Source organism: Dromiciops gliroides, chromosome 3 (assembly GCF_019393635.1).
Source record: "Dromiciops gliroides isolate mDroGli1 chromosome 3, mDroGli1.pri, whole genome shotgun sequence".
Taxonomy (NCBI): Eukaryota; Metazoa; Chordata; class Mammalia; order Microbiotheria; family Microbiotheriidae; genus Dromiciops; species Dromiciops gliroides.
In genome coordinates, this window is record NC_057863.1 from 61,328,169 (window position 1) to 61,356,035 (window position 27,867).

General features: G+C 37.1%; 2 protein-coding genes across 2 annotated transcripts in view; one reads left to right on the plus strand and one right to left on the minus strand.

The window, feature by feature from the left end:
* The window catches only part of NYAP2 (neuronal tyrosine-phosphorylated phosphoinositide-3-kinase adaptor 2), a 338,177-nt gene that overhangs the window by 238,632 nt on the left and 71,678 nt on the right, over positions 1-27,867 (minus strand).
* On the plus strand, positions 15,558-16,545 carry LOC122745930 (eukaryotic translation initiation factor 2 subunit 1-like). Its single transcript, XM_043991391.1, is given in 3 exon segments — positions 15,558-15,693; positions 15,696-16,265; positions 16,268-16,545. Coding segments are annotated over 3 exon segments (984 nt in total).

Here is a 27,867-nt window from a genome sequence, read left to right on the forward strand (position 1 = left end):
CCTGGAGCCTTGAATATGGTGTTTCACAATGAAGATTGGGGGAAAATATATTTTTATTTTCCCTTTTTTCCATTACTTTTATTTAACCAACCATTCCCTTTATCCCCAAAGTGTCCCCAAATGTTCATTCTAGACACCCTGAAGATAAAAAGAGGATGGAAAAAATTAATGGGTTTCCATATCACCCATGGAAAATCAGTCAAAATGAAAAGGAAAGAAAGCTATGTAGACTCCTACAAATCCCAACCAGGGAAATGGGAAAACAGGAATCTTCTTTCTCAAAAGGATTTATTTTATCTGGGATTTTTTGAAGGAAAAATATAGGTGTTTTTGAGAAATAATAATTGCCAACTAGTGTGTTTTTCCCCTATTACTTCTTGTGTCATTCCCCATACTATGATCAACATATATTAAGAGATAAGAATCCTTCTTATGAAAAACAGTCTTCAGAAGCCCCTTTCACAAAATCCGCATAGTATTAAAGCAACTGGCTAAGGATCACTAGTCACTTTTGATGATATCAACTATGTAGCAATAAAGTGTCTTCATTTAGAGGTTAGTCTTAATAATTCTGTGGATTATTAGTTAACAGTGAGTTTGACTGGGACAGTGAAATTCTGAATGGTTAGAAAACTTAAATGAAGATAAAACTTCAAATGAATCTGGAACAATATGGAGGTAGCCTCGAATAAGGGATGGGTTGGGGGCAAGGAGACATTAGAGGCTGTCAAAGTAGGACGAAAAAGTCACTCACTGAGAAGGTTGAGCATCATAAGAGTTTACAAGGCTGTTATTGTCATTTTTTCCTGTTATTTCCATTGTTCTTGCCAATGTTAATCACTGCTTTTAAGTGGACAGGTAATTTTTCGTAAGGATATAGATTTAGGAAATGGCCTCCTTCAGGCAGAGCCAGGATGGTAGAGAGAAACAAGCAAGTTGCCTGAACTCTCCCAAGTTTCCCTCAAAAACAATATTAAATCAAGCCTATAAACAGATTCTGAAACTACAAAACCTACAAAAAGACAGAGAGACACAATCTTTTTACTTGAGATAATTTAGAAAACTTCAGGAAAGGTCTGTCTCACTTGGGCAAAATGGGAGGGCACCTCAGCACAGCTCAGAGCAGCAGGCCATGGAGGGGGTCTGGACAGGTCAGCAGAAGGCTCCTGGCAACAGCATAAATAAGTTGCTGAGGCCCCTTGGTCCTGGCTCAGGAGGCTGGTGGAACAATTGGCTATTTGTGAGATCTGCTATCCATAGCTGAGAGGGCTAACTGTCAGCTGGAGAACCACCCAAAGGACAGGAATGACTTAGTCAAGCCCTCCCAGCACCGGGAGCAAGCCCAGTGCGGTGAGGAATCCAAAAGTCACCAAGGCCTCAGGATAGAAAGCCAGTAACCTGGCCCCTATATCTGAGCACAAGAAACTTGGAACAGTGACCCTGTGCCCCAGGGGCAGGCCTCAACTTTATGAGATTAAAAATAGGCCACAGTATGAGTAAGACACAAAAGAGGACCTTTACCATTGACAGCTTCTATGGTAAAAGGGAAGAACAAAACAAAAACTAAGATGAGTTTGTCAAAATGCCTATAAGGGAAGAATCAAGTGGGAAGATGATCTGGTCTCAAGACTGAAAAGCCTTCTTTGAAGAGCTCAAAAAGGCTTTTAAAAATCAATTGAGGGGCAGCTAGGTGGTGCAGTGGATAGAGTACGAGCCCTGGAGTCAGGAGTACCTGATTTCAAATCCGGCCTTAGACATTTAACATTTACTAGCTGTGTGACCCTGGGCAAGTCACTTAACCCTAATTGCCTCACTAAAAACAAAACAAAAAACAACAACAATAAAAAAAAAATCAATGGAGAGCGAGCTCCCGAACTCATGACATGATCACTCCAAAAAACATCCAAATAACACCATAGGAAAATGCCCAGAGCAGCAAAACTCACAGAAGAATGTGCTGAAATCATCTTCTAACCAAGAATGGCTTGGAAGGTAAGAAGGAGGTCACTGCTGTGCTGATACAGGAGTTGATCCCAACCCACAGTCACCCTGACATAGATGCAGTCCCAGGAAGGCCTCACCAGAGGAGCAGACCCCCCAGAGCCTCTGAATCAACTGAATCAGCTGAATCACCAGTGTTGTCTGGAACTAAGCTCACAGTCTGGTGAGTGGGCTGAGCCCTGGGCAAGGGGAGAGACTACAGGGGTCTATGCTGGTGCTAAGGCAGAACTTGGATTTTACACAGCTGCTGAGAACCAGGAGGTAGGCCCAAGTAGCAGTGGCCCAGGTGGGGGAGGGGCACAAGCTTGTTGGAGCTAACAACCACAACACACAAAGATGGTTGATTAGCAAGTTGGTCTGGGGTCATCTAGGACCAGGAAACAGGCTGGGCAAGTTAAGAACCTGATTCTCCTTAAATCATACAACCTGGGACTTCTTAAGCTTGAGATACTGCAGCCTGGAAACAGAGCCCCACTTTAAGGAGCTAAAAGTCAAATAAAAGAAAGGCAGGATGAGCCAACAGAGAAAGGTGAGGACCATAGAAAGTTTCTTCAGTAACAAGGAAGACCAAGGGGCATCCTCAGAGGAAGATGTCAACATCAGGGCCCCTATATCTAAAGCTTCAAAGAAAAATATGAATTGGTTTCAGGCCACAGAGGGGCTCAAAAAGGACTTTGAAGATAATGTTAGAGAGGTAGAGGAAAAAATGAAAGGGAAATGAGGGTGATGCAGGAAAGATATGAGAAAAAAGTCAACAGCTTGAAAAGTCAAATTGACCAAATGGAAAAGGAGGTACAAAAGCTCTCTGATGAAAATAATTGCCTAAGAATTAGGATTGAACAAATAGAAGCCAGTGACTTTATGAGAAACCAAGACACAATAAAGCAAGTCCAAATGAATAAAAAAATAGAGGGCAATGTGAAATATCTTCTGGGAAAAACTGCTGACATGGAAAATAGGTCCAGGAGAGATAATTTGAAAATTATTGGTCTACCTCAAAACCATGATCAAGGAAAGAGCTTAGACATCATCTTCCAAGATATAATCAGGGAAAATTGCCCTGAAATTCTAGAAGAAGGAGCTAAAATAGAAATTGAAAGAATCCACTGATCACTTCCAGAAAGAGATCCAAAAAGGAAAACTCCTAGGAATATTATAGCCAAATTCCAGAGCTCTCGGGTCAAAAAGAAAATATTGCAAACTGCCGAAAAGAAAGAATTCAAGTACTGTGGAGCCCCAGTCAGGATAGCACAAGATCTAGCAGCTTCAACAATAAAGGACCGGAGGGCATGGAATATGATATTCCAAAGGGAAAAGGAAATGGGATTACAACCAAGAATCAGCTACCCAGCAAAACTCAGCATAATCTTTCAGTGGAAAAAAATGGGACTTTAATGAAAAAGAAGACTTTCAGATATTTGTGATGAAAAAGACCTGAACTGAATGGCAAATTTGACTTTCAAATACAAGACCCTAGAGAATCATAAAAAACTGGAGCTGGGGGACATACCTGGGGTCATACAGTGGGCAACTGTCTTGTGTCTGATGCTGGGTTTTGTCTGGGATCCCCCTGGCTCCAGGAGTGATGCTTTGTCCACTGTATCACTTAGCTAGGTGATGATATCTTTAGGGTTAAATTGAGGGGTGAAGGGAATTCACTGGGGGAGGGGGAAGTGCAGAGGTAAAATTCAACATGAAAGAAACAGGAAAAGGCTTATGGTGTGCGGGAAGAGATGGAAGAGGAGCAGGGCAGTAAATGAATTTTACACTCACCCGAAAAGGCTCAAAGACCTTAAACTCATCAGAGCTGCCTCAAGGAGGGACTAACAGACACACCCAACTGAATGGAGTAATCTATTTAATGTGGGCAGTAAATGACCCTAACAGTCATCAGAATTGGCTCAAAGACCTTAATCTCATTAGAATTGGCTCAGTGAGGGAATAATGTGCACACTCAATTGGGTGGAGTAATCTCTCTAACCCTGCAGGAAAATAGGAGGGGAAGGGGATAAAGAGAGAGGGTCAAGAGAAAGAAGGGCAGAGTAGGGGAGGGGACAGACAGAAGCAAATCCCTTTTGAAGAGTAATAGGATGAAAGAAGATGGATAATAGAATAAATATCATGGGGAAGGGAATAGGATGGAAGGGAAACAGTTAACAATAGTAATCATGAAAAAGAGAAAAGGGGGGGGAATTGTACAAGAAATATTTATAGCAACTCTTGGTGGAGACTAAGAATTGAGAATCAAGGGAATGTCCATCAATTGAGGAATGATGGAAAAAGCTGTGCTATATGATTGTAGTGGAATGGTCTTGTGCTACAGGAAATGACAAACAGGATGATCCCCAAAAAACCTTGAAAGTCTAATAAACATCGATATATAGTGAAGTGAGCAGAGCTGAGAGGACATTGTGTGTAGTGACAGCAGTATTGTTCAATGAGTAATAGTGAATGACTTAACTACTCTCATCAATGCAATGATCCAAGACAATCCCAAGGGACTAATGAGGAAGCTTACTATACACCCCTATAGAAAGAACTGATAAAAAGAACACTTGTGGATTGTACATATATAACCTGGTTGCAATCTTGTGGATGGGGGAGCAAAGGGAGGGAGGGAAGGAGGGAGGGAGAAAAATTTAGAACTCTAAATCTAATGAAAATGAATGTTGAAAAATACCCTTACATGTAACTGGAAAATAAAATAAATAAAGAGCAAAAAAAAAATCAATTGAGAGAGGTAGGAAAAAAATGGGAAAAGAAATGGGAGAAATCAGAGTTACACTGGGAAAAGAAGCACAAAAATTGACTGAAGAAAATAATTCCTTAAAAAATACAATTGGACAAAATGGGGGAAAGGGGGGGGGTGGTTGGCCAAATGGAAAAGGAGGTGCAAAAACTTACTGAGGAAAATGCCTTAAAAATTAAAATTGAGTAGATGGAAGCTAATGACTCCATGTGACACTAAGAATCTGTCAAGCAGAATCAAAAGACTGAAAAGATATAAGAAAATGTGAAATACCTCATGGGAAAGACAACTGACCTGGAAAATAGTTCCAGGAGAGATAATCTAATAATTATAGGACTACTTGAAAGCCATGATCAAAACAAAAGAGTTGAGACACCATATTCCAGGAAATAATCAAGGAGAACTGCCCTGATATTTTAGAATCAGAGAAAAAAAATAATCATTGAAAGAATCCAGCAATCACCTCCTGAAAGAGACCCCAAAAAGAAAACTCCAAGGAATATTATAGCCAAATTCCAGAATTATCAGGTGAAAGAGAAAATACTGCAAGCAGTCAGAAAGAAATAATTTAAATATCATGGAACCATAGTCAGGATTGCAAAGGACTTGGAAGCTTCAACATTAAAGGATCACAAGGCTTGGAATTGGATTACAACCAAGAATCAATTTCCCATCAAAATTGAACAATACATTTCAGGAGAAAACATGGACATTCAAAGAAATGGGGGACTTCCAAGGTTTCCTGAAGAAAAGACCAGAATTGAATGAACAATTTGATCTTTAAATGCAAGGCTCATGAGAAGTATAAAGAGGTAAACAGGAAAAAAAGGTTGTTCAATAAGGTTTAATTGTTTATATCCCTATGAGGGAGGATAATACTTTGAACTCAAAATCTGTATCTTTATTAGGGTATTGTTATTAAAGTGACTTTGATGTGATGATATAAGAAACTTAAGAGGTAGAATAAAAGGAGAATAGGGGAAGTTGAAGGAGGGTGAGGGGGGAATGAGTTTAATTACATCATATGAAGAGGCACAAAAATCCCCTATTACAATAGAAGGAAAGAAGGGAAGAGTTAAAATTGTTTCAAACTTAATCTCATCAGATTTGTTTCAGGGAGGGAATAACATATGCATCCATTTGTATAAAGAAACTTTGCTTACTCTTTAAGGAAGTAAAAGGGTAAGGTGAAAAAGGCGGTACTAATAGAACGGAGGGTAGAAACAGGGCAAAAAGGGAAAAGAAAAGGAAGGGCACCTGATAAAAGGGAGGGCAGATTGAGGGAGGCAGTGGTCAGAAGCAAAACACTGGTGAGGAGAAATAGATTGAAAGAAGTAAAAAAGAGTATAAACAAAGGGGAAAAGAGGATGGAGGGAAATAAACAGTTCATAATCTTAACTGTGAATATGAATGGGATGAACTCCCCCATAAAAGGTAAGGGAATAGAAGAGTAGATTAAAAATCAGAATCCTACAATATGTTTTTTACAAGAAACACATTTGAAGCAGAGTAAAGGTAAAAGGTTGGAGCAGAATATATTATGCTTTAGCAGAAAGCAAAAAAACAGAGGTAACAATCCTTATCTCATACAAAGCAAAACCAAAATTAGATTTAATTAAAAGAGATAAGGAAGGAAACTACATCTTGCTAAAAGGTACGATAGGTAATGAAATAATATCAATACTAAACATACATGCACCAAATGGTATAGCACCCAAATTCTTAGAGGAAAAGTTAAATGAGTTACAAGAGGAAATAGACAGCAAAACTATACTAGTGGGGGATCTGAACCTTCCCCTCTCAGAATTAGATAAAAAACACAAAATAAATAAAGAAGTTAAAGAGGTGAAAAGAATCTTAGAAAAGTTAGATATGATAGATGTCTGGAGAAAATTGAATGGGGCTAGGAAGTAACATACCTTTTTCTCAGTGGTACATGCCACATACTCAAAAATTGGCCATGTATTAGGGCACAAAAACCTCACAGTCAAATGTAGAAAGGCAAATATAGGAAATGCATCCTTCTCAGATCATGATGCAATAAAAATTACATGTAATAAAGAGCCCTGGAAAAGGTAAATTAAAACTAATTTGAAGGGGCAACTAGGTGAGTGCAGTGGAATAGAGTACTGGCTCTGGATTCAGGAGGACCTGAGTTCAAATCCGGCCTCAGACCCTTGACACTTACTAGCTGTGTGACCCTGGGCAACTCACTTGACCCCAGTTGCCTTACCAAAAACAAAAACAAAACAAACAACAACAACAACAAAACCCTTAGTTGGAAACTAATCTCATCCTAAATAATGAGTGGATTGAACAACAAATCATAGAAATAATCAATAATTTCATCCAAGAGAATGACAACAATGAGACAACATACCAAAACTTATGGAATGGAGCTAAAGCAATTCTTAGGGGAAATTCTATATCTCTAAATGCTTACATGAATAAAATAGAGAAAGGGGAGCTCAATGAATTGGGCATGTGACTAAAAAAGCTAGAAAAAGAAAAAATTAAAAATACTCAACTAAATACTAAATAAGAAATCCTGAAAATCAAAGGAGAGATTAGTAAAATTGAAAGTAAGAAAACTATAGAATTAATAAATAAAATTAAGAGCTGATTTTATGAAAAAAATCAATAAAATAGGCAAACTTTTGGCTAATTTTATTTTAAAAAAGGAAAGAATAAAACAAAATTACCCATATCAAAAATGAAAGGGGCAAGACAACTAGGTGGCACAGTGGATAGAGCACCAGCCCTGGATTTAGGAGGACCTGAGTTCAAATCTAGCCTCAGACACTTAACGCTTACTAGCTGGGTGACCCTGGACAAGTCACTTAACCGCAATTGCCTCACCCCCCAAAGAATTTTTCAAGTGAAATGGGTGATTTCACCACCAATGAAGTGGAAATTAAAGCAATAATTAGGAACTATTTTGCCCAATTCTATGCCAATAAATTTGACAATCTAAATGAAATGGATGAATATTCACAAAAATATAAACTGCCCAGATTAACAGAAGAGGAAATAAAATCCCTAAATATGTCCATTTTGAACAAGCTGTCAATGAACTCCCTAAGATAAAATCCCCAGGGACAAATGGGTTTACAAGTGAATTCTACCAATACTATACAATTTATTTGGGAAAAAAAGTGAAGGAGTTCTACCAAATTTCTTTTATGACACAAATATGGTGTTAATACCTAAACCAGGCAGAGGCAAAACAGAGAAAGAAAATTATAGACCAATTTCCCTAATGAATATCAATGCAAAAATCTTTAAAAAAATTATATCAATTCATCACCAGGATAATTCACTATGACAAGGTGGGATTTATACCAGGAATGCAGAGCTGGTTCAACATTAGGAAAACTGTCAACATAATCAACCAAATCAATAAGAAAACTAACCACAATCATATGATTATCCCAATAGATGTAGAGAAAGTTTTTGACAAAAAACAGCAATCATTCCTATTAAAGGCAATAGAGAGCATAGGAATAGGTGGAGTTTTCCTTAAAATAATAAGTAGTAGCTACCTAAAACATCAGCAAACATTGTATGTAATGGCAATAAGTTAGAGGCATTCCCTATAAGATCAAAGGTGAAACAGGGATATCCATTATCACCTCTCTTATTTAATATTATATTATAAATGTTTACTTTGGCAATAAGAGAAGAAAAATGATTTAAAGGAATTAGAATAGGCAAGGGGGAAGCAAAACTTTCAGTCTTTGTATATGATGTAATGGTATACTTAGAGAATCCTAAAGAATCAACTAAAAAACTGTGACAATTAACAACTTTAGCAAAATTGCCGGATATAAAGTAAATCCACATAAATTGTCAGCATTTCTATACATAATAAACAAAGCTCAGTAGCAAGAGACAGAAAGAGAAATTCCATCTAAAGTAACTGTAGATAATATAAAGTACTTGGGAGTCTCCTGCCAAGACAAACCCAGGAACTCTTTGAACACAATTACAAAACACTTTTCAAACAAATAACATCAGATCTAAATAATTGGAAAAATATCAATTTCTCATGGATAGGCCCAGCTAATATAATAAAAATGAGAATTCTACCTAATTTAATTTACTTATTTAATGTCATACTAATCAGACTACCTAAAATTATTTCATAGAGCTAGAAATAATAATAACAAAATTCATCTGGAAGAACAAAATTTGAAGAATATCAAGGGAACTAATGAAAAAAAAATGCACAAGAAGGTGGGCTAGTTGTACCAAATTTGAAGTTATACTATGAAGTGGCAGTAATCAAAACTATTTGGTACTGGGTAAGAAATAGAGTGGTGGATCAATGGAACACATTAGGCAGAGGAGACACAGCAGTAAATGACTATATTAATCAACTGTTTGATAAGCCCAAAGACTCCATCTTCTGGGATAAGAACTCAGTATTTGACAAAAACTTCTGGGAAAATTGTAAGATAGTATAGCAGAAACTAGGCATAGACCAAATCTATACTGTATACCAAAATAAGGTCAAAATAGGTACAGAATTTAGACATGAAATGTGGTACTATAGGTAAATTAGGAGAGGAAGGAATAGTTTACCTCTCAGAGTGATGGAGAGCAGAACAATTATGAAATGCAAAATGGATGATTTTGATTACATTAAATTAAAAAGGTTTTGTACAAACAGAAAGAAATGCAAAAACATTAGAAGGAAAGAAGAAAAATGGGAAACAATTTTTTCCATCCAGTATTTCTGATAAAGGTCTCATTTCTAAAATATCTAGGGAACTAATTCATATTTATAAGAATGTAAGTCATTCCCCAATGGAGAAATGGTAAAAGGATAGGAACAGGCAGTTTTCAGATGAAGAAATCAAAGCTATCTCTTGCCATATGAAAAAAATGCTCTAAATAACTATTGATTATAGAAATGCAAATTAAAACAACTCTGAGGTACCACTTCACACCTATCAGATTGGCTAATATGACAAAAAAGGAAAACAATAGATGTTGGAGAAACTGTGGAAAAATTGGAACACTAATGCATTGTTGGTGGAGTTTTGAGCTGATCCATCCATTCTGGTGAGCAATTTGGAATTATACCCAAAGGACTATGGGACTGTACATACCCTTTGACCCACTACTAGGTATGTATGCCAAAGAGATCATAGAAAAGGGAAAATGAACCACATGTACAAAAATATTTAGAGCAGCCCTCTTTGTGTTGGCAAAGAATTGGAAATCGAGTGAATGCCCATCAATTGGGGAATGGCTGAACAAGTTGTGGTAAAGGAATGTAATGGAATACTATTGTGCTGTCAGAAATAATGATCAGGCAGACTTCAGGAAAACTCAAAAAGATTTAAGTGGACTGATGCTGAGTAAAGAGATAAGAACCAGGAGAACGTTGTATACAGTAACAGCAACATTTGTATTATTATCAACTGTGATAGATTTGGCTCTTCTCAGCAGTGCAATGATCCAAGACAATTCCAAAGAACTCATGATGGAAAATGTTCTCCACATCCAGACAAAAGAACTGTGGATTTGGGATGTAGATTGAACCATACTGTTTCTACTTTTTGGTTGCTTTTCTTTTTGGAGGTTTTTTCCTTTTGTTCTGATTCTTCTTTCATAACATGACTAATGTAGAAATAGGCTTTATGTGACTATATATATACATATATATAGGTATATGTGTGTGTATATATATATATATATATATATATATATATGATTGCTTTCTGTCTTGGGGAGGGGGGAGGGATGGAAAGAAGAGACTAAAATTTGGAACTAAAAATCTTATGAAAGCAAATGCTAAAAACTCTTTTCACATGTAACTAGAAAATATTAAAAACATTCATGATTAAAAATAAAATTAAAAATTAAAACTAAAAAAAAATAGCCTCCCTACCAAACACACAAGAACATATATCATTGGTGCTATTTCCTTAGGTACCAAATTTAAAGGATTCTGAAAGAACCAATCATCTTTCAAAATATTGGAATAACAGAGCTTAGCATCTAGTTATTATGTTAAAAATAAGAAGTTACCAAATATGAGGATGGAGTGAGTTTTTTACCCAACCATCATTGTTTCCACCCTGTCTAGAAATTCCCTTATCAATGCCCTCCAGATTCCATTCAATGTTCTCTATCCCTACACCACTACTAGCAATATACGACACTTCCTCCTTTAACTAAAGACTTCACTATTCATTTCCTTTAATAGTTTTTAGTTTTTGCTGGAGGTGCAAAAATTCCTAGTTATAGCTCTGTCCTTGAGGATGTTCTAGATCAGCAGTTCACAACACCAAGAATGTGGAAGAAAGCATTCCCTTCCTTCTGTTAGCAAAGGGAATCACACCTGAGCTTATGGCTACTTGTAACTTTCTTCTTTACCCCTTCTTGCTCTTTTAGTGTTTCTCTGAGAGGAGGAAGAAATACAGGGGAAAAGGTTAGAAAATGAATCTTGCTACACTTTCGCTAAAGTTTCCAAACATCTGTGGTTTATCTAATCTAAACCTTCAGTGATTGAAAGTATTCATAACCAAACCCTGACATATGTACATATACATGCTACATTTAAATAGATGTTATGTTTCTGTGCTCTTTACATTCTTTACATTCAGTAAAACAATATTTTTTAAAAGCTCCTTTTTTCTCTAATTAGGCTCAAGTGTTTTTGAAATCTGTTTCTAACTAATTGATGTTGATGTTGGAGCACCTGATTTTGATTACACTGTAATCTGTGGCAAAGGAAGATACATATTTTGACTCAAATAAATAATACAATAAAGGAACATAAATTAAATAGTTTTTCCTCGTTTATAATGGCACTAAACTTGAAAACATATTAAAGGTTTATAATCATCCTTATCAGGATTGCTTACTTTTAAATCTATAGGGCTGTCCCCTAACAGGCCTGCTTTGAAATCTATGAGTTTTAAGAAATATGTTCATGCAAAAAATGTCTCCCCATATGTTTTGTACGTTTTGTTTTATATTGCTTTGTTCACTTGATTTTCACTTTGATCTCTGAATTTTCAATCATCTACAGCCTTAGGGTGATAAAAGTATGGAGTAGTTAATGGTCCTTGGCCTCCATCCCTCCCCCATCCCCATCTGCCTTTATCCAATTGATAAACAAGCTATGATTCAAAGAGGAGAGTAAATATCCACCATATGGTATCAAAGGAAGGATATTGAAAAGACTTTTCATACCAAGTACTCACAAAGGCATTGCTATCTTTTATATTCACTCAGTGGTTTTTTGAGTCCCACCATGGCAACAGGCTCATCTATCCTGGTCCATGCTTATGATGTTGACAGCAACCATTCCCTTAACAATTTGGCTCCTGTGGTGACCCTAAAGGGCTAGTGTTCCTGCAAGCAGCATGGAACAATCATAGAGCACCAAATAAGAAGATTCAGATAAGGGAATATGTAAGGGAGGTTGGATAGGACTCAGTCTATCCATTGAGCAAGTGGATACTCCTTCCTGACCGATCACTTGAAAAGGCTTTGTTTGGCCTCTAGGTCATGGAGTGCAAGGAAAGGCAGCTTCCTAAACTGATACAATGCCCCAGTCAGTTTTGCTTACTGTAGAAACTAGCAAAGGTCTTGGAATCCATTGTCCTATTAAGGCAAGATATCAGACATCATAAAAGAGATCATTTTGTATTGAATTATTATTACATAGCCAAATGACAAAACTCATTTGGCCCTTTGTGTTTTGAACTTAGGACCTTTGCCTCTTTTTGTGCCCCAGCACTCTGTACAATGCTTATTTCCTTAACGTAGATACTTAATAAATGTTTATAGATAAATGTTGCTGATTTGCCCTGCCTCCACCAAATAGAGTTTGGTCATTTCTTCCACTGCAGAATAAACACTTTCATCTGATAATTGTCTCAAATTTTGTTTTTCTTAGCACAGATTTCATAATTTATAAAATGTGTGTGAAAAGACAAATCCAAGCCAAAATTGTATTTTTATACGCAAACAAAAGAACAAGTATTGTTGTTTCAATAATAGTTTCAATTGCTCTGTTTTTCTCTGTGAATTTCAATATATTAATTTTCCTTTTTTGGTTCTGATCTTATAATGATATATTCAGAAGTCAATAAAAGATTTTTTTATTGACATAAGTAACAGAACTAAAAATAACCAATCTAAAAGTAACACATGAAAAAATAAAGTAGAATCCTTGGTCCAGCACTGAGACTTAGGATTTATATGAATTCAATACAAGGGAACTCTCAAATAATATTCTGTTTGATTCATAAATCTACCCAAGATCTTCAAAACAAGAGGGAAAAGGTCTTCAGTGCCTATGCAGGCGCTCAGGAAAATAAGTCATTGAATATACAGTAGACCAATAAAACCGTAAAGAACTCACATCTGAGCATTATAAACACTTAAAACAATTATACTTCTCTCTTTGCTAAAGCTATTTCCTCAAAGGCTTATAAGGTTATCCACATTTATAGGAGTATCCTAGATAGAGATGTCTATCAGAAAAGGAAAAGAACTTTGGATTGCTAGGGAGTCAAAGACCCTATCATAGGATGTCATGATCCCTAACTTCTAAGGTTCTATGAATCCTATAGAGTTGTAGTACCACCCTGGATACACAGAGTCTTGCTGAGATTGGCTCATCCACAGTATCATTCTGTTCCCAGATTCTAACTGTAGTTTTTCCAGGATCCCCTACACTAGACCTCTTTAAATCTTAAAGGTTCCCTGGAGTACCTGGTCCACAGATGCAAGAACTCCCCTGGATTATACAGCATGGCTACACAGAATTCCTTCTAGGGTATGGAATCTAAGTGTCTGTCTGGGTTCTCTTTGCTTGTCCTCCTAGTACTCATCTTCTTCTCCCTGTCCCTATGTCTCCACTTGGTCCTCATCATGAATGAAAGATGAACTACAGCAATGTCTACACTGTGCTTTTTCAAGGCCAAGCCTGAGGGTATAGTGTGGAGTATGAATTAAGCAATCATCTTCAATGTACTATCAATAATGTACATACTTGACTGGAACAGAATCCATGCATTATCAAAACCCTTACATTACCAAGAGAATTTCACATCTTGTTAAAGAGATATTATCAATGTCAGAACAAACTCCTGCTAATTGGAAGAATTTATACCATGTAGGAGGAAAAATCATTAATACTAAAATGATATCCTCAAATTTCGGTCCAGTGATGACAAGGCTAATTTATCCTGGGAATACCAACTAAATATTTTCAAAATTAATTGAATTGTATAGATATAAAGGAACTTAGAGACAATTCAGTCCAATCCTGTTTATTGTATAGAAAAGAGAGATGATGTCTTTATGTAAATTGCCCAAGGTCACATGTACTTGATGGTGAAGGAAGAAAGATTAGAACTAAGATCAAGAACTCAGAGAGCTCAGTCTTTAGAGCAACATTGTATTGTAGAATCATAGATCTAGAGCTAAAAGTAATATTAGGGGTCATAGAAGAACAAATTTGAATAACTGAGTCTAAGCCACTCATTTTATAAATGAGGTAACTTTGGACCACACAAGTTAAGAGATTTGACTTCTGTGAGGTAGCCAGTAAGTATTTGAGGCAGCATTCCAATGTCATTTGGACTCTAACTCCAGCTGTATTTTAACTATATCCTGGGGCTGCCTCATTTATAAACAAGGAAACTAAGGCCTAGAGAGGTGAAGTCAGAGGTGCTGAGAGAAAGGAAGCTATGTGGCATTATGACTAGAGTGGTGGAATTCGTCAGGAAGAATTCTGTTCCAATCTTCCCTTGTACACTTATAAGTTGTAAGACACAAGGTAAGATACTTAATGTCTGTGCACCTCAGCTTTCTAATCTGTAAAATGGGTATAATAATGGTATCTGCCTTGTTGAGGGGATCAAATGAAATAACCTGTGTAAAGTGCTTCTCAAAACTTAGTCCTATATAAATTCTATCTATTGGTAGTTTCTTGAGCAGTAGAGGAATAACTAGGTAGAAAGACAAGCCCAGAATGTAAAATAAAGTATGAAATACAATGCTAGCCCAAGCTGGTTCCTGGGAGCTCATCTACTCTAACCCTCTCTATTAAATATTAAGGAGCTATGGCCCAACGAGTTTAGATAAATTTTTAATAGTCACATAACAGTCTAATGACATCTCTATAAGTAGAATCCTTATTTTCTAATATTACCCACTGTTATTTCTACATCCACTTTTTTTGTCATCATGGCATCCATCCTTATCAATTCATTACCTGTTGTTCAGTTTTGTTTTAGTCATATCCAACTCTCCATGACACCAAACTAAGGTGGGTTATTTTTTTGGCAAAGATACTGGTGTGATTTGCCATTTTCTTCTCCAGCTCATTTTATATATGAGGAAATTGAGGAAAACAGGGTTAAGTGATTTGGCCAGGTTCACATAGCTAATAAGTAATAATCTTTCTGACTCTAGACCCAGCACTCTATCCATGGTGCCACCTAGCTGTACCAACTCATTCCTTAAATATTATCAAAAACCTATGACTCCTGCAGCTAGGTGGTGCAGTGGATAGAGTACCAGCCCTGGAGTCAGGAGGACCTGAGTTCAAATCTGGCCTTATACACTTGACACTTACTAGCTGTGTGACCTTCAGCAAGTCACTTAACCCCAATTGCCTCACCAAAAAAAAACCACAAACTTATGACTCCTAATGTACTGTGAGGAGACGTAGCAGCTGAAGTAGGCTTTGGTGCAGCCAGGGTTCTGGGAATCTTCCAGAGAGTAGGTGACACTGTGAAGACCTGGTTTGGTACCTACACATAGAGACTTGAGAATGACAGAACTAAGATTCTACCAGCACAAATTCACTGAAATGGAAGATGTGGTTATGGTGAATGGATGGCCCACTGCTGAAATGGGAGCTTATGTCAGTCTATTGAAATACAACAATATTGAGGGCATGAGTCCTCTTAGGAGCTGTCTAGAAGACTTATCTGCTCCATTAGCAAACTCATCCAAATTGGCAGAAATGTCTGTGTTGCAGGCATTAGAATGGACAAAGAAAAAGGATTTATCAATTTGTCAAAAAGAAGAGTTTCTTCAGAAGAAGCAATCAAATATGAAGACAAATTCAACAAATCCAAAACTGTTTACAGCATCCTTCACAATGTTGCTGAGGTGTTAGAATACAGTAAGGATGAGCAGCTGCAGAGCCCATTCCAGAGAATTGCATGTGTCTTTGATGATGAGTATAAGAGCCCAGGATGTGTAATCTATGATACATTTAAACATGAAGTCTCAGGTCCTTCAATCCTGCATGAACTGTATTTGAATGAAGATGACAGGCCAGTGCTGGTAGATAATATAAACTGGACACCATACACTGTCAAAATCCAAGCTGATATTGAAGTAACTTATTGTGGTTTTGAGGGTATTGATGCTGTAAAAGAAGTTCAGAGAGTGGGTTTGAATTGTTTCACAGGAAACATACCCACTGAGATTAACCTGATAGCACCTGCTCGATATATGATGATTACTACAACCTCAAGGGAATAGAAGACCAGTCTGCCCTCAAAGAGGCTATGGCTGTCATCAAAGAAAAGATAGAGGAAACTAGGGGTGTCTTCAGGGTTCAAATGGAGACCAGAGTTGTCATGGACACAGATGAAACTGAATTTGCTGGACAACTGGAGAGGATAGAGAGGGAAAATGCCGATGTGTATGGTGATGCTGCTGCTAAAGAAATGGAAGCCAAAGCTGTAGATCAACCTTTTGGGAAAAAGACTGACTGGAGAAACACAGACCAGCTCTTCCTGGCATAGATACCCTAGACCTGAATGTTTTTCAGCATTGCAAACTTCAAAGCTGAATATTTTGTGTTTCCAAGTAATTAAATATCTCAACAGACCAGCAAATAAAATGCCTTTACAACAATATTCATGGATTTGGGGTGGCAAGAGTGCCAAAGAAAGACAGACACCTATTAGGGGTGCACTTTCTGGATGTGACTTTAATTGAACTAAGTAACCATTCATTCAATGCATTATACAGCACTTGTTTCCATAAACGATCTTCTCCAAACTCAGGTGTTTTCATCCAGCCATAGAGTATGCAAAGTGGAAACTAACCTTCACGTCATACCCACATGAAAGAATTCTCACAGAATAAATAGATTAACTCTAGAGTTGCCTGATATATTTTAAATCACTTTAAACAATAATAAACATACAATTAAATGGAAAAAAGTCTAAAAGTAAAATTATCTTTTTTTTCTAGTAATGTCAAATTTTCTGTCCCTAAAATATAATCACAACACCCAGGGAAAGAACAGAAATTAAGGTGTCCTTTACATATAGCTTAAATGAAACAAGATTAACTCATATAACACACGTCTTTTGCTCCATTTACAATGTCTGGTTTGTATAAGAAGTCATTCATCAAATATCCACACAACTTAGTTAATAATAATCCAGCCTATATGACCACCTCCACAGAGAAATCTAAACATTTATTTGTGAAGCCATTCTCACAGACAACTTGACTATACTGGGAGGGAAAACCCTGGCCTCATAGTCAGCATTATCATCATCACCACCAACACCACCATCATCACCAATATTTATATAATGCTTTAAATTTGCAAAGTACTATCTCTCTCTCTCTCTCTCTCTCTCTCTCTCTCTCTCTCTCTCTCTCTCTCTCTCTCTCTCTCTCTCTCATCTTGCCTTATTTTCACTACAACATGGATGGGGGGGGCGTGGATAGGAGTTATTTTTATCCTCATTTGGCCAAATGACAAAACTGAGGCAGCCCAAGATTCAGAAACTTGCTTAGGGGCAGAGCCAAGATGGTGGAGGAAAGGCTATGACTCTCAGAGATCCCAACAAATCCATCCACATACCTCCAAAAATGCCATAAGACAACTCCCAGAGAAGCAAAACCCACAAAAGAACAGATTGACACCATTTTCCAGGTAAAAATGGCTTAAACAGGTGGCAGGGATCGTCTGCTAGGCTGGCATGAGAGGGGAGCTCAGCACACAGTGCAGATCCAGCCCCAGGCGGGCCTTGCCTCTAGAGCCTCATAATCTTCAGTGTCAGTGCTTCTTTTGAAACTTGGCTCATGGACCAGTGAGGGGGTTCAGCGGATGGCCAGGGAGAAATAGTAGGGGGTCTCTACTGGAGCAGAGGTGAGCGCACTATGGTGTTACTCAGGAAGCAGACTTCAGTGGCAGTGGCCCAAGTCATTGGGGAGGGGCATAGGCATGCCAAGCTTTCAACCATAGAGAATCAGATATCAATAAGATTTCTGCTTCCAGGTTAAATAACAAGCAGGCATGAGGTTACTTACAGGCCAGGCAGACTGAAAATGAGCCTCTCCTTAAATAATAATACCTGGGAATCCCTGTAGCTTGGGACAGTGCATTCTGGAAGCAGCGCTCCACATTAAGGAGTTAAAAGCCAAGAAATAGGTGGGCAAGTTGAGTAGGCAGAGAAAGGAGCAGACCATAGAAAGTTTCTTTGGTGGAAAGGTAGATCAAAATATACCCTCAGAAGAAGATAACAAAGTCAGAGCTCCTATATCCAAAGCTTCCAAGAAAAATATGAATTGGTCTCAGGCTATGGAAGTGCTCAAAAAGTACTTTGAAAGTAAAGTAAGAAAGGTAGAGGGAAAAGTAAGAGAGGTAGGGGGAAAAATGGAAAGAGAAATGAGAGTGATGTAGGAGGGTCATGAAAAAAGTCAAAAGCTTGAAAAGCTAAATTGGCCAAATGGAAAAGGAGGTACATAAACTCTCTGAAGAAAATAAATGCTTAAGAATTAGGACAGAGCAAATAGAAGCTAATGACTTTATGAGAAATCAAGACATAATAAAGTAAATCAAAATGAATAAAAAAATAGAGGACAATATCAAATATCTCCTTGTAAAAACAGCTGACCTGGAAAATATATTCAGGAGAGATAAAAAGAACATAGACATCATCTTCCAAAAACTTGTCAGGAAATATTGCCCTGATATACTAGAAGCACAAGGTAAAATAGAAATTTAAAGAATCTACCAATCACCTCCAGAAAGAGATCACAAAAGGAAAACTTACAGGAATAGTATAGCCAAATTCCAGAGATCCCAGATCCAGGAGAAAATATTGCAAGAAGCTAGAAAAAAAGGTATTCAAATACTGCGTAACTACAGTCAGGATAACACAAGATCTAGCAGCATCTACATTAAAGGATCAGAGGACATATTATATGATATTCCTGGGGCAAAGGAACTGGGATTAGAACCAAGAATCACCTACCCAGCAAAACTGATTATAATCTTTCAGAGGAAAAAATGGGACTTCAATGAAAAAGGGGACTTTCAGGCAATTGTGATGAAAAGACCTGAACTGAATAGAAATTTTGACTTTCAAATACATAAAGAAGCATAAAAAAGGTAAACAGGAAAAAGAATTCCTACATGGGAAGATAATACTTCTATCTCATAAGAACTTTCTCAGTATTAGGGCAGCTGAAAGTAATATACATAGAGGGCACAGGTGTGAATTGAATAGGAAGGAATAATATCTGTAAAGCATTTATTTTTTGTTTTTTCTTGTTTTTTTGTGGGGCAGGCAGGGAGGGGTGGCTTATGTCTGCGGCTAGATTTAGACTAGGGGCCTTAGGTCCACTGTGTCACCTAGCTGACCCATGATGGCATCTTTACAATAAATTTAAGTGGTAAGAGCAATGCACTGGAAGAAAGGTTAAGGAAGAGGTGGACTGGGGAGAAAGTAGCTTTACATAAAAGAAACAAGGAAAAGCTTATGGAGTAGAGGGAAAGATGAGGAAGGAGCAGGGGAGTGATTGAGCCTTGCTCTCATCAAAATTGGCTCAAAGAGGAAATAACATACACACTCAAGTGGGTATAGTAATACATATTGCCATGAGGGAAATAAGATGAAAGGGGATAAGGGGGGAGAGGCAAAGGAAGGGAGGGCCGATTGGGGAAGGAGCAGTAAAAAGCAAAACATTTTTGAGAAGGAATAGGGTGAAAGAAGATTGAAAATAGAGTAAATAACAAGGGGAGGGAATAAGGATGGAGGGTAATACAATTAGCAATAGTAATTGTGGAAGAAATGATGAACAGAATGCTATCAGAATGAAGTATGAAAAATGTAAACCATCAACAGAGAAAGAACTGATGGTATCTGAATACAGATAGAAGTATATTTGTTGTGAGTTCTTCTTTCTAAAGTTATTTTGTCTCTTTTCTTTCACAACCTGACCAATGTGAAGATGTTTTGCATGACTGCACATGTATAACTTATATTAAATTGATTGATTTCTTAGGGGGGGTAGGAGGGAGGGAGGAAGAAAATTTGGAACACAAAGTTTTTTTTTTAAATCAATGTTTTAAATCATGTTTTTACATGTAACTTTGGGAAAATTCTAAATAAATTAATAATTTTTAAAAAATAAAGAAATTTGTTCATTGAGCATCTGAGGAGATATTTGAACTGAGATCTTACTGATTTCAAGCCCTGTGCTTGATCTACCAAGCCTATTGGCTACATCATGACTAAAGGGCATGAGCTCCAAACTTTAGACAGGAATTTATGCAATTGCAGGTCCTGGTCAATCAAAATGAACTTTTTTGTTTCCAACTCTTTGAACATAATGAATAAAAAAAGTGAACATAATGAATAGGATTTCCTCATGGTTCACTGAGGTTCCAATGAAGTTGTGGTTCTTTTCAAGTGCTCTGCTTCATCAAACACACAAATAATTAAACATGAAAATGAAAAACAAATAAAAAATTGAAAACAAACTTCTTTATAGCAACTATTTCCACATCAATCCATTAGACGATATCCAACATCATTACAAATATGTTCAAATGCTTAATGAAATGAAAACCATCATTGAGTGGGTCCAATTGGAGGGAAAATAGGTGAACTCATTTATACTTTACCAAAACCCAGGAATGAAGGGTGGATTTCCCACTAAGATTTAGGCAATTAGTAAAACCCTTCTTGTTTAATTTTGAGAACTGATCAATAATGAGTACTCTGTAATGCTTCCAGATCTCAAGAACAGGGACTGTATCCTCAGCACTAAGTAAAGTGTTTGGACTATAAGGGGAACTTATTAAATGTTTATTTACTTGACCTGACAAGTAAATGACAGTTGAAGTTAGCCTGAAGATATGTTCCATCTTCCCTTAAAGTCAATTGACCTTATTTTATTTTATTTTCTGAGAAGAGTATATGAGAGTGAGGAAAGACAAGGAAGGAAATGAGACCAAAAGTAGTCACTGAAACAGATAGTGAATATATATATATATGTGTGTGTGTGTGTGTGTGTGTGTGTGTGTGTGTGTGCGTGTGTGTATTTTATATGTATATAAATAAACATATGCATGTTTATATATATATATACACACACTCATACATACTTGTTCAATATTGGCTCTGTGATTAGCACTATGCTAGGCCATACTGAAGTCATGAATTTTAGCTAAGACAGCTTCCCTGTCTTCTTGAATTTTGTAAGTCTAGTATGGGACTACCAGCTAGGTTGCTCAGTGGATAGATTTCCAGACCAGGAATTGGGAAGGCTCATCTTCATGAGTTAAAATCTAGCCTCAGACACTTACTATCTGTATGACCCTGGACAAATAACTGAAACCATGTTTTTCTCAGTTTTCTCACCTCTAAAATGAGCTGGAGAATGTAATGGCAAACCACTCCAGTATCTTTGTCAAGAAATTGGGGTCACAAAAATTCAGATATGACTGATATGACTAAATAACAACAACAAAATGGAATAAGATATAAATATCAATAATTAAATAAAGGATATTGTGTGATAAACACATTAAAGATTTGCAAAAAAAAATTATGTGAGTCCAAGGAGCAAGGTCATCACTGAAAAGAAGAATCAAATGATGGTGAATACAAGGATTGGAGTTTCAAGGAAGGCCTTTACATCAGAAGATGAGGCAAAGGGAGGACATCCAAGCAAAATTAAACAGGTGTATGTACAATATCAGGAAAGTTCTGGGAATGCCTGAGGAATAGAGATTAATCCAATATGGCTGGCTTGGGCTTTACCAAGGAGAGAAGTATAAGACAGACCTAAAAAAAGAAGATGGTACCAAATTACCAAAGAGTTTGAATTCAAGACAATAAGGAGATGCTCAGTATCTCTCCACAGAGGAATAACATTGAGGATTCATTCATGAAAGGATTTCCATTCTCTAATAATTTATCTTTTCAGCATAATAAAGTATCAACTCTTTTATAATGGATTGATTTTATTTACTCACTTTCCTCATTCTTTTTTAAATAACTTGCCAGTGGCATTAATGATTGACTTAATAGCAGAATTGTAATCGAATCTGTAACTGAAGCCAAACTCTTCCCTATATAAGGCAGTATAATGGAGAGAATGCTCATTTTTTTTTATGTACTTGTTTGAATGAACCCTTGAATTTCCATGTTGGTGCTTTGCCCATTGCTACTCCCTGTAGTCTGTGGAAACCAGTTCAATTATTCATACTGCTTTGTAAAAAAAAAATAAAGGAGGAAAAGACAGAGAGGAATGGTTAAACACAGTATGTTTGAGTACAGGGAAACTTACGCGTTTCCCAAATCTACCAGCACCTACTTTCAAGTGAGCTTTGCTTGCTTTGTCTTTCATTTGTTTGCCTGAATCACTCACTTGGACACCAAAACAGCTGCTAAGTTACTGTTACTGTGGCATTTCATCTAGAAAAACACATTTCATTAATAAGTATGTTCTGCCTACCTGCCTGCCTCATGACCTTTGTGTCTCTATTATCATAACAATGAATTACTTTTATCTCTGTGTATTTGCAAGCACTCTCTGGGGATCAATAAAGGGGCATATAGCATAATGGGGTCATCTGTTCAATCATAATTATTAGCAGTAGAGCCATAGTCTGCTTTGGTAAAGAGGACAAGAGCCCATAAATTTTGGAGGGGGTGGAGTGGGCTTGTAGGTTTTCATGTTGTCTCTTTTCTTGTTTTGGTTCAAAAGGACTTTATGTTAGCTTTACTCATTCAAATACGAAAGGGGAAAAATGACAACACTAAGGGTGAGTCCATTTGCCATCTCAATAACTCTACCAATATGGTAGATATTTATTTTCTTATCCTTCCAACTTCTCTTGTTTCCTTATAGTTTCAAGAACTAAGGCTAAAATCCTTATCAACTCTTTGCTTCTCTTCCTGCTCCACTTATCCAAGCTTGTCACCCATGACAATGGGCAGCTTTCTGAGAGGATGCATCCAAAAGCCCCATGGTATGTACTTTATACACACCTTTTTTCAATCCTACAACTCTTTCCCTTCTCAAGGACTGCTTTTCTCTGCTGATAGGCTTTTTCTCACCACCTGGCATATCCAGATTGATAATCAACAGGAAGCCCATGTCAATATTCCATGGACCTGTGATTTTCTTGGTACTTTACTTCATTAAGGCAAAAAAAAAAATAAAAGCTCACATTTACATAATGCTTTATTGTTAATAAAGCATTTTTATATACAATAAGATGCATCTCATTACATCTCATCCTTATTAAATACATTACATTTGATAGTTGATAGACAAAATTTAGGTCCCATTATTTTCCCCATTTTACATGTAAGAGAATTGAGGCACAGAAATGTTAGTGACTTTCTCAACCCATGTCAAACCACTACCTTCATTGTCTCTTACAACAGTAAGTTAAAATAAAACAAACCTAATGATCATTATAAACCAGCTTCAAATCAGAGATAGTATAGGCATCAATATATGAATGCCAATGACCCAGACCTGCAAAGACCTGATGAAGAAGCCATTAAAGAGCTTACAGAAAAGATACACAGGTAGCCATAGGGAAAGCTTTGCCTCAGAAGGTTGCCACAACTAAGCCCTTTTAATGTTAAGGTAAACTAGCTCCAGCTCAGTGTGCATCATTTCAGCAAGAACGGGCTTTCAACTCTGAAGCTAAGCAAAGTTATTTGGATGGAGGAAATATAAAAGATCCATTGAAGCTTCTGAAATTCAAAATTAATTTTAAAATATTGGCAGCATCATTGTCTTTTATTTTTGGGGAGGGAGACTGGGCAATGAGGGTTAAGTGACTTATCCAGGGTCACACAGCTAGGAAGTGTTAAGTGTCTAAAATCAGATTTGAACTCAGGTCCTCCTGAATACGGGGCCAGTGCTCTATCCACTGCGCCACCTAGCTGGCCCCTGCATCATTGTCTTCTACAAATTGGAATATCATTTTTGTCCACCTTTGTAATAAAATAACTTCTTTCTTCCTTGGGTAAAAAAGAGAAGATCCAGGCAAATGATTGAAATTTGCCGTTCTGTAGCTGTTTTGTAGTACTCTATTATTTTTTAAGTTGCTGCCCATCTCCTAATGTTAGTGCTATAAAGCAACTGACCACCTCTATTTCCCCAAATTTTCCATTAGAACAATGTAAATACAGTCTGGAAACTGAAGGGGGACACTATATCAAAATCTAATTCTATTTTGCTTTGTATTGCTTTAGTTACTACACAATTTTGACACCTGGGGACAATGAAATGGGAAGGGCTTTCTCTCCAGTGTGATATTTATCTGGTTATTATAAAATAGAATTAACTAGCAACACTGATCACCTTGAAAGTGGTCCACCTGTTACTTTAAAATTTCAATTTCAATAATGGTCTCTGTAAAGAAGGCATTATCTACTAGATCTGGCAAATACATTTATTATGCATTATAAAAAGAAAGGCAGGGCAATAATTTTCAACCTGTAAATTACCCTTACAGGTAGTGATGGACCTTTGACAGATCTGAAAGAGACATACATGCGCGTGAGCACACACCCACACACACACACACACACACTCAGAGAGAGACAGAGACAGAGACAGAGAAACAGAGAACAGAGACAGAAAACAGAGACAAAGAGACACACACACACACATACACACACACACACACACACACAGATACAGAGACAGAGACAGAGCCATAGCAAGAGGCAGAGAGACAAAGATATTTTTTCAAGATTTTTCTGTAGAATTGATTGTTTGTTTTACTCCATGTATAACTTACTGACTGAGAGAGGTACCCAGAGAGCACGAAGGGTCAAATAACTTACCTAGTGGTCATGTTAAGTACCATAAGCACAATTTGAACCTAATTCTTCCTGACTTCAAGACTGATTCTTAATCCACTTTATACCACATTGCCTCTTACTCTTAGAAAATACCCTAAGTGCCACCACACAGCTTAAACAGCTGCTGTGGCAGAAGGATAGTCTAGGCTGGTTCTTCATAGCTTTTCTGTGAAACCAAGATGTATTACATGGTGTATGAAATTCCTCATAACTCTGACATCTTGGATTGAGATTGAAGGTGTATTTTGTTCTTTTTCTTTCATTTCACTTTTCCTTCTTCTCAAACCCCCATTTTTAAAGAAAAAAGAAGAAAAGAAAAAATACTGTTTAATCTGTGCTGGGCAACAGGTGCAGCATTTAGATTTATCTAAAAAGATGTACTCTCCATTCTGCTGTTTATCTCCTTTCATAATGAAAGTCTGTAGCCTTCTGTAATCAGTTCCCAGCCTACCCTTCTGAAATAATTGATTTCTGCTTTATCCACATTGAACCCTCCCATCCAGTCAGATTTGCACGCTATTTACACATCTTGAAGCCTCCCATCTAGCCTGTTTACCCATCTCTGCTGGGCCTGAGATACCCTGCCCCTCCAACAACTGAATCTATTTCTTTCCTCAAGGCCTCATTCAAGTTCTGACTTCTCCATATATTAATTTTTTTTTTTTTTTTTTGCGGGGCAATGGCGGTTAAGTGATTTGCCCAGGGTTACACAGCTAGTAAGTGTCTAGTGTCTGAGGCCAGATTTGAACTCAGGTACTCCTGAATCCAGGGCCGGTGCTTTATCCACTGGGCCACCTAGCTGCCCCCTTCTCCATTCTTTCTTCAGTACAGACTATTACAACTGTGACTACTATGGAATCTGACAAGTTTGCATCTATAGTGAAGTTACACAAACAATAAATTTGTACCTACTATGTCCATGGTTAAACCTTACCTTGTATTATATCTGTATTTATGTCTTATCCACCTCCCCAGTTAGACTATATACCACGTGGAGTAAGTAGTCATCTTAAAATTCTTTATATCCATCAAAGTACTTTCCATTGTGCCTTGGATACTTTTTCAGTCTTTTTCCCCTCGTGTCTGACTCTTTAAACCTATTTGGGGTTTTCTTGGCAGAGATACTTGACTGGTTTGCCATTTCCTTCTCCAGCTTATTTTATAGATAAGGAAACAGAGGCAAACAGGGTTAAGTGACTTCCCCAGGATCATACAACTAGTAAGTATCCAAGGCCAGATTTGAACTCAGGAACATAAGTGTTAGACTTGGAGCCAGGAGAACCTGAGTTTGTATCCTCACTTGCTTTCTAGTTGTGTGACCCTTGGGCAATACCTTAACCTCTCTCAGTCTATTTTTCTCATCTGTACAAATAGGGATAATGATAAAAGCACTTACTTCACAGGGTTGTTGTGAGGACCAAAGGAAATTACACATGTAAGACTTTTTTTTTAATCTTTAAAATACTTTGTAAATGCTAACCATTATTAAAGTTGCCCAAAGTCATAGTCATAGAAAGTAATAGGAAGGAAGGAAGGGAGGGAGGGAGAGAGGGAGAGAGGGAGGAGAGGAGGAAGAAAGGATGGATCAATGAATAGAAAGAAGGTAGGAAGGGAGGATGCTGTCTCTAATTCTTTTCATTATGCCGTTCTGACTCATTGGCCCTTCCTAGCTAAGGATCAAGAAGACAACACAGTACATGGAGGGAAAGTGCAGAGTGTAATGTCTTTGGATCTTGTAACCCCCTAAAGAGCATGAAGGTCATTCTTTTGAACAGATTGTATTGTAATGTATCTGTCCACTTCAGTGAGGATAGTCCTTAATGGATTCTCAACTCAGAAATGTTTTGAGATCCTCTTTGACTTAAATCCCTAATGGGAGAAATTGATCCTGATTTTGCCTAGTCTCAGTCTGAAACATAAGACTGTTGCATCTCTTTATGTGGTGGCAAGGAATTGGAAGTTGAAGGGATGCACATCAATTGGAGAATGGCTGGACAAGTTGTGATATATGAATACAATGGAATACTATTGTGCTGTAAAAAATGATGAGCAGGAGTTCAGAGAAATCTGGAGGGTCTTGCGTGGGCTGATGATGAGTGAGATGAGCAGAACCAGAAGAACATTGTACACAGTATCATCAACATTGAGTGTTGACTATATTGTGATGGACTATATTCTTCTCACCAATGCAATGGTACAGAAGGGTTCCAGGGAACTCATGATAGAAGAGGATCTCCAAATCCAAGAAAAAAACAAAAGAACTGTGGAGTATAGATGCTGAATGAACCATACTATTTCTTTTGTTTTTGGTGCTGTTTTTTTTTCTATTTTGAGGTTTTTCATCATTGCTCTGATTTTTCTCTTATAACATGACTAATGCAGAAATAGGATTAATGCTATTATGTATATATATATATATATATATATATATATATATATAACCTATATCAGGTTACCTGCTGTCTAGGGGAGGGGGGAAGGAGGGGAGGGAGGGAGGGAGAAAAATCTGAAATTGGAAAGCTTGTATAAACAAAAGTTGAGAACTATCTTTACATGTAACGGAAAAATAAATAAATACATAAATAAATAATTTTTAAAAAAGACTGTTGCATCAACACTTCTCCCTAATTCCTAATAACCTGGATGATGGGAAAGCTTGAAAGTCTATATCTCAAAGATTCTTAGGTTCTGGGACTCTAGACAATAGTTCAGAGAGCTTCTTTGGAACAGAGAGGGACTAGAGATACCAAGAGCTAAAAGCATGCTTTTATGCTATCTCACAATGGGATTTTAAAATGCTTATTAAATGAGATCTAGAAATCAATAAGTCAATTACATACTTATACTATAACTTTATTTTAAAAGGTTTATTTTTGTGGCCAATATATTCAAGTTAACTGAATTTAATTCAGTAATAAAAAGGATTGGATGAATTCAGGGATTTCTATCATAAGGAGCTAGCTGCTCATCCACTTACAT